The 12534-nt window shown below is 34.9% G+C and overlaps 1 protein-coding gene across 13 annotated transcripts in view; it reads right to left on the minus strand.

Annotated features, from left to right (window-relative positions):
* Window positions 1-12534, minus strand: part of Abcc9 (ATP binding cassette subfamily C member 9) — a 128163-nt gene that overhangs the window by 89395 nt on the left and 26234 nt on the right. For all 13 annotated transcript variants that reach the window (XM_076854177.1, XM_076854175.1, XM_076854179.1 and 10 more), the window contains 4 exons: window positions 11375-11509; window positions 9417-9579; window positions 5529-5569; window positions 4486-4628 (listed from right to left, as the gene is read on the minus strand). In XM_076854177.1, the coding sequence (XP_076710292.1) occupies window positions 4486-4628; window positions 5529-5569; window positions 9417-9579; window positions 11375-11509 (482 nt within the window). The remainder of the gene's footprint in view (window positions 1-4485; window positions 4629-5528; window positions 5570-9416; window positions 9580-11374; window positions 11510-12534) is intronic.

Below are 12534 nucleotides of genomic sequence, written 5' to 3' on the forward strand. Positions count from 1 at the left end.
ATCATGTAACAGTCCTTCTCTTAAAATAACAAATGGCACCCTTTGTCTCTCAGCATCTTTAACATCATCTAAAAGCTCATCACTGCTTCCATTCTCATATCAGAATCTTTTCTCCAGCTACACAGAACCACTTTTAGTCCTCTGAATATACCAAGATTTCTCACCTAATTACTCAATCTTGGCTCCTTCTGATAAACTACCTTTCCCCTTTTCCTCCAACTGGTCAAGTCTTATGTATTCTTTAGGAGTCTGGGAAAAAGCTACCATCTTCTTCAAAACTTCACTAACCAGAGAGTCTCCCTTCTTTCTCAGTAAGCTACAAGAGTCCTCCCACATGGTTCTTGGCATTCTGTGTAAGGCTTATAAGAAAACACAACATATCAGAATTACTTTCCCTTCCTAGTCTCTCCAACCAAACCGTGCACTCCCTGTACATTTTCGTTGTACATTGGCAATTCCCAATGCCTAGCAATGTAACTAAAGCATTCACAAATGAATGCCGACCTATAGAAGATGCTCAGAGGCATGAAGCAGAAATGAGCACAGTGGTGGTAAATGCATAAATGGAGATATGCAAAATATCTAAAATATTTAGGCAATGCACTAGGTACTTTTTAATAGACTATCTAGTTTAATTTTCTCAATCACCATAAGCAGGTGATATCATCCTTCTCATTTGATAAGAGAGGAAGCCACACTATAGAGACACTAAACAATATACTTGTGATTGAACAATGAGTATTCCATGGTTGTGATTGGAAAGCAAGTACATTCATTGCCAATTTGCTATCCTGCCTCCATAGCCACTATAGTTCAGTATTTTACTAATTTCTCACTTGTTTAGATTATTCACAAAAATATTTAAGGATTTAGTCTTACATGTTACTTTTTTAATTCTCAGAGTTTACTTTGGGAGTTTAAACACAACATGGGCACTTTGGACAAGTGTCTATTCATTAGAAATAATGGATTTCATTGCTGGCAGTTGCATGTTTTTCAATAGGATTTATGAAATTTTATAAAATGAAATATAGAGACCCAGCCAAAGCATAAGTATGCTATCTGATAAATATCAGTAACAATTTATTTGACTGAAGGTAATGCAGGAGATAAGCCAAGCATAAATTCCTTTGGGAGACGTACATGAGAGAAAGGACACAAAGTCATTTCCCAACAAAGTGAGGAATTTGTTTTATACTTTTTTCCTTGGCAAATAATATCTCTGGACATAGATATTGAATTATACATCAAGTACCAGATACTTAAACTCACATTGCTTTTATGGGATACAACATATTCTCCTCCAGAAAAGCACAACACATAAGTTATTTCCTAACAAATAAAACAAATAGAGAAGTAAGACAGCATCATGGAAAACATACAAACAAACAAACAAACAAACAAACAATAAACAAAACCTCATTCTTGTTCAAGTATTTTAAAACTTTAAATAATAGTGGCTTTTATTCAGTCTGTTTTGCAAATAAAGACTATAACTCTGTACCATAAAAGGTCCAGAAAACTCAAACACAGGATACTGTGGGTTTAAGAAGACAGCCTGAAGCATATTTGCCTCTTTCTTTTATCATATATATGTATATAATAAATATTTATTTAATATTTATTTAAATTTAAATATGTATTTACTATATATAATATTCTGATACATTTAATATATTATAAACTTTTTCAAAAGAAAACATAAAATTTCTCAGGAGCAGAGAATTTTACATGGCATGGAATTTTCCTCTGGTAAAAAAGGTTCCAAGTTTCTTACATGCATGCATGACACAAGTTTGGGAGTATGCTTCTTCGGCCCATTCTAACCCACCAAATATTAAGAGTGCATCAAAGAACTTATGACTTCCACAGTCCTGAAGAGGAGATTTCAAAATCAGCTGACCAAAGTCTCCGATTATAAACAGGCCTTTCAACTCACTGTGGGCCAACTGGCATCAAAGACTGATCACGGGTTCCCAGGCACAGAGGAAAATGCTGAGCCCAATCAACACTGGGAAAATGTTCATTTGGGTTCCCAGAACCAACACACAGTGGGAAAAAGTATTGGCATCCTCTGTTGACCAGCCATCTCTGTAGGACCCGTAAATCAACCACTGAAGGTCATTTTAGAAAAGCAAGTTTGTATAAGCAGAGTCTATTTGGCCTATGGCTTGGGTAATCTGGAACTGAGCCCTGAACATAGACTGGTCTTTATCAAATTGGCAAATGCCTTTTCTCTGAGATGTACAGAAGGGAGAATGCTATGCAGAAATACACAAGGGACATTATCCACCCACAACTGTACCAGGATTTACTACAGCAGAACTGTATACAGTGGATTTGAGAAACACTCCTGGATTACTTTTATCTTTTTTTTTTTTTTTTCAAATCAACTCTTTGAGTCCTTTTGATGTTTGATAACCTCCTGGTTTCAGAGGAGTTTTTGTTGTAAGTCATCAGCTGCTTTTTATCTCCACTTAGAGTGCAAAGTCAAATTCCAATTAATAGCGCAACCATGAAAGGGATAGCAGTTAAGTGGAGAAAATGAAAATAAGGACCAAAATAGCAGACTCTGGCCATCTATCAATTTTATTGTTTGAAGTAGCTTCTCTTCCAGAGCACTGCCTAATTTGGAAGTGGTGCTACACGGTGCGGCTAGTGATCTATGCAAGTGGTTCAGAAGACAGAACAATAAGAAAATGAGGGCAGATGAGGCCAGAGGGCCTGAGCTTTAAACTCTAACAGCTTCCGAAATGTTATTAATGACACAACTTAGAGAACAGGATTGAAGTTATGTTATGATAACCACTGTATTCTAGCTGAGTTTAATTTATAATAGGATAATTTATATGCATTTAAATGCTATCTAGAATTAAACCCCTAGTAAGTGAACATAAACTATTGCCTAAAACTGGAGATTCTGGTATTTTGAACACTAAATACTAGTTTTCTCACTAATACATAGATACCAGGAATATGATCTCATTTTTAAAATCTTATGAGAGATGATCTACAATTGCTGTCAATGGCAAAAAGCATACTCCATATATTTAAGGACTCAGTTTTCCAGTTTTCTAACATTTAGGTATGTTTTTCAAAGGCCAGATATAAATATAATGACTGTTTACATAACATGCTGAGATTTTATAAAGTTTATAAAAAATGTATAGCAAAAAGCAAAAATACCACTTTAAGGCTTCCTTGCTTATAATAGAATCTAGAATACAGTAACTACACTACACACAGTGTAGTACACGTGGCTTGGTAACATGCTTTCAAATGGTTAGGAAATTGGCATTATCACATCACATCCATATTCACAGTTATGCATTATGGGAAGATAAAAGTAAGACAAAGAATACACTGGTTGTAAACACTCTAAAAGCATATTAAAACGAGCAAAACACCAAATAGTTCTGCGTATCTTTCTGTTTCAGACTATGAACCTGTTTTGTTGTTGTTGTTGTTTTGCCTGATTTAACTAAAATTAAAACAGAATATGAAGTGTAGATGGGACTATTTTCTTCCATCACTGCCATACAACATAAATTGGCATGGCTTCAGTAGAAAACATTATGAACATATTAATAAATTCTCTCTCTCTCTCTCTCTCTCTCTCTCTCTCTCTCTCTCTCACACACACACACACACACACACACACACACACATAGACAAACACCTTTTGACCTACTACCACTTCCTCAGTGGAAACAACATAGCCATGTTCAGCAAGGACCTTAAAGATGTTCATACTATGGGAACTGCTATCATCATTTCCATAAGTCTAACCAAAACCATCAGGGGAAAGTGCAAAGACAAACAAAGTTGTTTATCTCAATGCTATATGTTAGGGAGAAAACAGAAGCATTCTAAATCATGCTATATGTTAGGGAGAAAACAGAAGCATTCTAAATCTCTATTAAAAAGATCGTCATCTCATTCCATTGTCTTTCCAATCAGACATAACTGTCCTATGTTCATATATGAACATACCACTAATAAAACTCCACTTCGCATATAACCACAAAATGGATCCTAATTCCAATAAGTTATATTCCATGTACATATAATATGTCAGAATATTACACTCTAGCAGAGTATAATAATACATAGTCATGTATATTTAAAAAGAACAAATTTTTTAAAATAAAATAAAAATCATCATTAAGGAATACTTACAAACAATGGACTACAGAATAACCAGTAAACCTCAAGTATTCTAAAACTAAGGGAACATAATAAAAACAACAATTGAAAGAAGAAACCAAAAATTATATAAGTTCATTTTTCAAATTTTAAAATGATCACTTTTATATGAAATAAATAAAGAACTGAAAGATAGCATACCAACATTTTAACAATGATTATCTCTAAGTAATGATTTTAATGTTATTTTTTCACAACTTTTCAAATTTCCTACCAGGAGCACATATTGTTCCTATATTCAACAAGCAAGCAAAGAATTCCAAACATTTTAGTGCATACCTTATGATGGCTTTGACTGCAAATCTAACCACGGTGGAGAGCAGGAATAGTGGTGTGACAAGGATATGAAAGAGAGACAGTGAAGCAAAGGCCTCTGCAGGTTTTAGGTTGTTCCCACTGGCGTATGCATGGGTCACAAATGTCTATGCACAAAAAAAAAAAAAAAAAATTCTCTATAGTGATTGCTGGAGAAAGCTTCACACATGCTTACATAAAATTTTATAAAACTAACATATGTCTCTGCAACTGTGAAAATAATTACCTTATCCCAAACTCCCTAACTGAAACAATACCTGCTATTGGTGAATTCTTACTGGTTTTCATGTCATCCTAGCAATAAATGTGTGAGGAAGTCAGGACACATTCTAGTTACAGAATAGGAAACTGATTTCTGTCAAATTACTGAGTAGGAGGAATAACTTGATAGAAAACTCAGAATCGTTAACAGCCTTTCAGGCTTTTTCCAACCTACACTAAACATTCTTAGAGAAAAAAGAATGTTCTCCTGGTTTATGGATCTGTATTAAGCCTGCAGCTTTGGTGTCCAATGAAAACTTATTAACATTTTTAAAAATAATACCAGTTGTTGGGTTTGTTATTTTAGCATGAAATATAATGGAATTAATTAACATTTTCTACATCATCTTTTGTAAAAATGTATAGGAACCAAGTCATTGAGATTAGAACAGTCAGTTCTCAACCATTATCAATTTTGCTTCCTAGGGGACATTTGCCAACATTCAAGGACATTTTTGATTGTCATAACTGAGAGTGCTTCTGACATCCAATAGATGAAGTCAGAGATGCTCTTAAACATCCTAATGCCAAGAACACCCCCTTACAATAAAGAATTAAATGGGCCAAAATGTCTACAGTGTCATGATTACGAAAACCAGGACTAGAACTGTTGCAATGGAAATTTCAAAGAAGGAAATGGCAGAAGTGAAGAAATATATGTTACCACCCACACATTCTTGTTCCTACATCATTTATAAACACTGACTTGGTTCCATTTCTACAAGCAAAAAAAAAAAGTGTCTTACAGCAAGAACAGCTGCTATGGGAATTGCTGCATTCATGAAGACTGTGGAAAGAAATTAAATACATTAGTTTCATTGAACTGTGAAAACATTTTCAGTAATTTTAATTAATCATCTATTATTACTTTATTCCTTGAAGACAGGAAGACAAAGCGTTTTAAATAACACTTTGTCTGGAGTTCACAAACATTTCCCAGTCGGCATCTCCTTTTCTATGGTTATGTGAGCTCCCACATATTATTCTTAACCAGAAACTATTTCTTTCTCTTTATTGAAGAATTATTTTTTCTTATGAAATGTTACAGCAATGGAACTCGGATAAAATAATCCTTTAATGATGCAAATTATTAGAATTTAACAAATGTGCATTCTTGAGAGGTTTTACACTTTATTTTGTTTGGTTTACTAACCTAATTTAAACATGAAAATTGGGTTATTATGCATTTTAAAAATGAGATTTTGGCCAGGCACCATAGCACATACCTCTAATCCCAGCAGCTCAGAAATTTGAGGTAGGAGGATTGGGAGTTCAAAGCCAGACTCAGCAACTTCGTGAAGCCCTAAGCAACTTAGTGAGACCCTGTCTCTAAATAAAATATAAAAAAAGGGCTAGGGATTTAACTGAGTGGTTAAATGCTCTGCGGTTCAATCTCCAGTACAAAATAATAATAATAATAATAATAATAATAATAATAATAATAATAATAAAATAAAATAAAATAAAAAGAGATAAAGAATTTGACAAAACTTTGGAAGTTTGCTTACCAGTAGTGATATTAATTTTATTTATGTATCTTTCAGTAAATAAACTAACTCCATATCTTAGACCTTCTGCTTATTTAAATCTCTCTCCAGGAAAATATGTCATTATCATTGATGAGCATGGTATGTATAATTTAAACAAAGAAAACTCATATTTTAGGCTAAAATACTAGCATTTGAAAGTCATTGTAAAAATAAAAATGCCTGGGCCAGGGTTGTGGCTCAGTGATAGAGCACTTGCCTAGCACGTGTGAGGCACTGAGTTCGATCCTCAGCACCACATAAAGATAAATAAATAAAATAAAGTTGTTGTGTCAAAAATATTTTAAGAAAAATAAATAAAAATAAAAATGCCAAGTTGGTGATTTATGGTGATATTGTTCATAAGCCATAGAATTTTAGGGTCCAAGGGTCCAAAAGATTAAGTGAAGTGTCACAGAGCCAGGCAATGGCATAGTGTTAGAATTCAGTTTTTCAAGAGAAGAAGATTTGGGTTAAAAGAAAGCATCCTAGCTCATGAACTGTTCCTTCCACTGTACAGAGCAGAATCACACTGCTTTTGCAAGTTCAAGTATAACCTGAAACTAGTTATCAAATATAAGTTGTTGTGCAGTACTTAGGATTCAAACACTGACCCGAGTTTCATACTAGCACAGACAAGGAGCCACGGTTCTGCCTCAGTCTTCTTTCTCTACTGCCACCCTATTTCTAAGTCTATTTCTTTTACCTTCCTATTATTTAGAGTTAATTTAAATTCTGCATCTTTAAATAATTTCCTCTTGGGAAAGAGTGAGAAGTATCTACCATTTTTCTGACAACTTCTGAGACAGCAATCTGTCCAAGGTACAGGCAGCAGGTACCTTAGTGTCTCATTATGTAGATGAGGATAAGTTCATGGCGGCAAGGCTGGGATTTGAACCCATGCAGTCTGGTGGCCCAGTGTTATGCTTGGCACCACTTTGCTCTGCTATAATTTAAACAATTCACAATAACTAAGGTGTGATTGTCATTTTACACCTATTCTCATTTTTTCTTTTTCTTTTCTTTTCTTTCCTTTTTTTTTTTTTTTTTTTTTGGTATTAGGGATTGAACTCACAGACTCAACCACTGAGCCACATCCCCAGCTCTGTTTTGTATTTTATTTAGAGACAGGGTCTCACTGAGTTGCTTAGTGCCTTGCAGTTGCTAAGAATGATTTTGAACTTCTGATCCTCCTGCCTCAGCCTCCCAAGTCACTAGGATCACAGGCATGCACCAATGTGTCCGGCTCCATTCTCATATTTGTGGCTCAAGCAGTAGCACGCTTGCCAGGCATACATGCAGCCCGGGTTCGATCCTCAGCACCACATACAAAGATGTTTTGTCTGCCAAAAAATAAATATTAAAAAATTCTCTCTCTCTCCATTCTCATATTTAATGTCTACAATGACAATTCACAATAATGAGGAAATAGCTTAGGAAAGGTCACATGCATGATTCTAAACTAGGAGGTGATGGAGTTTGGAATAAAACTCAGATCTTTCTGGTCAAAAATCTTCATCTTCTTTCTACTTCTCCTTATAAAACTTTATCAAAGTGGAAAGAGAAAAATAGAGTCCTTCTTTGCCTTCGCCAATGAATTAAACACATAAATAGCATGTGAACCTTTGGCAATGGAGACTACAAAATTGTTCAACAGTTTCTTTTCCCTTCAATTAGTGTTTCAAGCAAGAAAAGCACTGATTGCACAAGTAGAAATGGATCTTTAGTTCTACTAGTATTTGTTCTGTTTAGCTTTGTTTTTTAATACTTGCAGATACCATTTCTAAACACTATACACATACTACCATATTTAATTCCCCAAGAAACAATTAATACATCCTAGTTTATCATTGAGAAAACTGAGGCTTCACCAAGCAACAGACCAAGATTGGATAGTTGCCAGTTTGCTACGTCTGGATGTGATTTCAGGTTGCCCCAAAGGACCCAAAAGTATCCAGTATCCTACACTGTCAGTTTTTTTTCTTTTTCTTTCTTCCTTTTTAAAAGGTCTTTGCCTGGTGCTCTACGAATAATATCCATCTAACACTTTAACGTTTCCTAAGCAGCGTCACATTATGGCTTTATTTGGTTCTCACAACATTCTTATGATGCAGGTATTAATATTACACCAATTTTTAGATGAGGAAACTGAAGATGGGCTACTGAGCACTAGGCATTGCCAGTGTTTATATGAATACAAAGCACTTGACACAGGGCCTATAATAGAGTGTACACTCGATAATTTCAATAAACCTATTTCACAAAGAAGCATTCATAATCTCTAAGATCTGAAGATATTTATAATTCAAGAAAAAACAACATGTAAATTTCCAAATTTTCAATTGTCAAAGGTCTTTGGGGACAATGGGGATGAGCAAAACTGACTCACAAATAAAATATTAGCAGAGACAGTCTAAGTTTGGTAAATTATACTAACATGAGCCCGTTATTTTTGAGAGTGCTGCATCACACTTTGAGAACAAAACATTTTATTTAAAAATTCTTGAAATGCATTGGAAAAAAGAGTTTTATGTGAATAAAGTTTGACTTCTTTTGCTTGAAAATGATATTTTTTCCCCTCAATTTTGAAAAATGGTCTTTTAAGGACAGTCTTCAAGAAAACATATCATAAGCTCTCAAAGAGATAAAAAAAAAAATCTTGTAGATAATTTCAAAGCATCTTTGGGGCTAAAAATAGCAATAGTAGTGTAGTCAAATAAACTTACAGAAATGTTTACTGAAAACCAGTTTTGCCATCCCAATTTTACTGATAAGAGGTCTTAATCATAGGTCCTAATAACATCACCTTCCTCATGTCACAGAGGAAGAAATCAAGGATTTCAGTGTGTAAAGTAAAATGGCCCAGGACACACAAACTACAAGGAATCAAAATCAGTTCTACTTGACTCTAACCTTGTGTTTGCCCTGGTCTTTAATTTAAATGTGAACAGCTTCGTGTGGGTAGGGACTAATGAACAGCACATGCCTCAAAGATACACAGGCTTCCTTTAATGCCTAGAATGTTTCACTGATTGTAATGGAAACTGAGGAGACTGTGTTTGTTGATCACTTTTCCCATCACTGGTTCTTAGAGCAACAGCAACTTACTGGAGAGTGATGTATAAAGTGCAAAGGTTTTGAGACTAGACAATTCTTTCATTCTTGTTTCTTCCACACTTTTGCAGAAGATGTGTTCCCAGGCATACAACTTGAGAAGCTTGATGCCTTTCATTATTTCATTCGTTTTCTTGAGTCTTTCAGTGGAATAATCCTATAAAACAGAGGAATAAAGTATAATGCAATTCATCCAAGTAAACCAGAAAGGCAGGACTAAATAGTGTACACAGATTGAGGAGGTCTCAATTTCTGACCATCTCTGCCACTCATGAGGCTATGAAATTCCCAGAAGTAGTTCATTTTCTCTGGGTTTCAGTCTTTTCAACTTGAGGAGACTGTTGAAGAAAGAGTTTAACGAGATGGCCTCAAAATTTCTCTCCACCTAAAAACATGTATGTCTCTGTTGCTTGAGACTATATTAAAAGAAATTTTTGGGTTTCATATGATTTCCTTGAATAATATCTGCAGAAAACATTGACACACATGTTGAGAAATGATAAATAAACTTACAAAGGCTCCCAACATCTAAACTATTCTGTTCTCTCTTCAACACTATCATTCACACATACAAGAAAAAAACAAAAAACAATGAATTTACGAATAGTTAGATTGCTTCTTATTTGGGGATGTGAGGGTACAATGATGTGGGCATTCACATTACAACTTCAGCATACGGTTATGGAAACCAAGTCTTTAACTTCAGGAATTTCTCCATGCTTCTTTGTAAGCTTTGTTTAAAGTCTAAATTAGATTCCCCGGCTACTAACAACTGGGATTAATTATAGAGAGATTTTCAGCAGATACCCATGCCCAAATTTAATCAGCTGTTGAGCTCCCTCCACCACCAAACAGTGGGAGTAGAATTTCTAGCAAGATACAACTTGACCTATCAACTATCCAAAGGGATAGTGGAGGGGCCAAAAGGCAGATAGGAAAAAGCAAAAGTAGGAAATGGGCTGTGTTCTGATCATCTTTTTGTCTCCACAGGGTCTTGAATGCCTATTAAATGATTGTTAAATGAGTGAAGGAATATGGTATAAACAACTAAATGAAAGACAGATGTTTGAGTATAGTCATATCTACACTTAGGTCCAATTCCACACCTTTCTATATTTGTGTGCTCAAATAAAAAGAGCAGATGGCTTAGACAGAAATAATGAGTAACCTCACCAGAAGCAGCAGAAAAACAAGTGATAAAATCCATGAGCGTGGCACACAGCTTGCTTGTCATAGTGGAAACACCAGCTTGAGAAAGGATTCCATCAGCAGCTGCATTTCTACATTTCACACCTGATTAACACAGTCTTGCTCATGTTTAATCAAACTTCACTTCTAAACATGCTGTCAACAATTTTATTATTTGCAAATATTTTTTCAAAAGCAGCTAATTCTTACTCAAAGAGATTGCATGGCAAATTGAAGCCAGAATGGGTCAATAATTGGGCTTTTCCTTGTTCACCAAGTTGACCACAAATGTTCTCCCCTGCCACTAAAACATTTCCACGTAACCCCATAGGTCAGCACATGGTGTGAATCAACCCGAAGGAAATTCAATTTCAGAAGCACCAAATCCCATCCTTCACTCGTCTATTGATTCCACATGAGTAACAGACATCCAAAGGTCTCAAAGCATTCTTAAGAATATTCTTGGACAAGTGATAGAAGATCTAAAGCTTCATCACTTCGTGGCCCTTAAAAAGATCAAGATTTTTTTTTGTGTGTGTGATTCTGTTATCTTGAGTCAAAGACAATCAAGTCTTCAAATTTCCATCTCACTTTAAAAAATTGTTTTTCCAACATATAAAGTACACATTTGTTGCCTAACAAATGAAATGAAATATAATGATTTCTAAATTATCCCAAGTGGTATGCATTAACTTCCTATATTATAAAAATAAAACAGCACTACTAGATTTTCCTAATAAATTTTTCCAAAAGATGTTACTTACAAGAGTGCTCTTCTGAGCCTCTGCCAACTTCGTAGCGATGAAGTACTGAATTGGCGCAAGCAGCACAATGACAGCTGCACCAACCAATGCACTTGATCCAAGTAAATTATAGAGCAGGATCACTCCCATTATGATCTAGGAAGAAAAACATATGGAAAAGGGAAAATGAATGGAGCTGTGGAAGCCACTGCATGAAAGGAAATATTTTTAGTGAAAATGTAGTATTTCTTAATTATTATATTAAGTTTATTTGGAAGTCAACTCAACTGTGACAGTTGGGTTTTACTATGATTTATTTGGGGAAGGCTAAGTACTAAGAATTTATTTTTAGTACGATGATTTGTAAAATTGGTGTCAAACCAACTTATTGCATGAAGTTGCAGAGTGGCCCCATGATGCTTCTGACCTTATAAAATAGTCTTAAATTTTTAAAGGAACATGAAAAACAATTTCAGAAATGATGACACTCACCATAAATCTGCCATTCCATATTCTTTTGGAATTGTCCTAGCTTTTCAAAGCGATGGGAATGGGAAGTAGGGGGCAGCATCATAAGTGAGTATACGATGTTTCTGTGTAGATGAAAGCTTCTCACTTGCTTAATGATTCAAAAAGTCACTTGATGTCAAGAAGACTGAGACTAACTGAAACTGTTAAGAATCCTCCATTGGTGCCCCATCTTATCTCACTTCTCTTTCTAAATGTTTCCCAAAACTCAAGGTTGAACTATTTATGCCTACCTTCTCTGGTTTGCCACTGTTTTCTTTTTCCTTTGAAGACTCAGGATTTAACCCAGCTCTCCTCTTCTCCCTGATTTTTTTTTTTTTTTAGCAGCTCCATTATCACAGCTCAAAAATGTCAACTGAGGCATCATATACATGCAATTCAAACATTCAATCTATGCATGTGTGCCAGTGACAGCAGCTTTCTGGTGGCAATGTCACAACACATAACCAATTAGGTATTTGGGGAATTCCAATCAAATGAAATATTCCTTAAGATCACCCAAGATATAATCATTTGGTGCAATCTGGGATTTTTGGTGCACTTTAAATTATACCATATAGTCAGCTACCTAATAAAATGAGACAAAATATATCTTTATTTTACTTTTGTAACAGGCAATATGTGCATGTTTTTATTCGACTTGACTTTCTATT

Source organism: Callospermophilus lateralis, chromosome 4, assembly GCF_048772815.1.
Source record: "Callospermophilus lateralis isolate mCalLat2 chromosome 4, mCalLat2.hap1, whole genome shotgun sequence".
NCBI classification, from domain to species: domain Eukaryota; kingdom Metazoa; phylum Chordata; class Mammalia; order Rodentia; family Sciuridae; genus Callospermophilus; species Callospermophilus lateralis.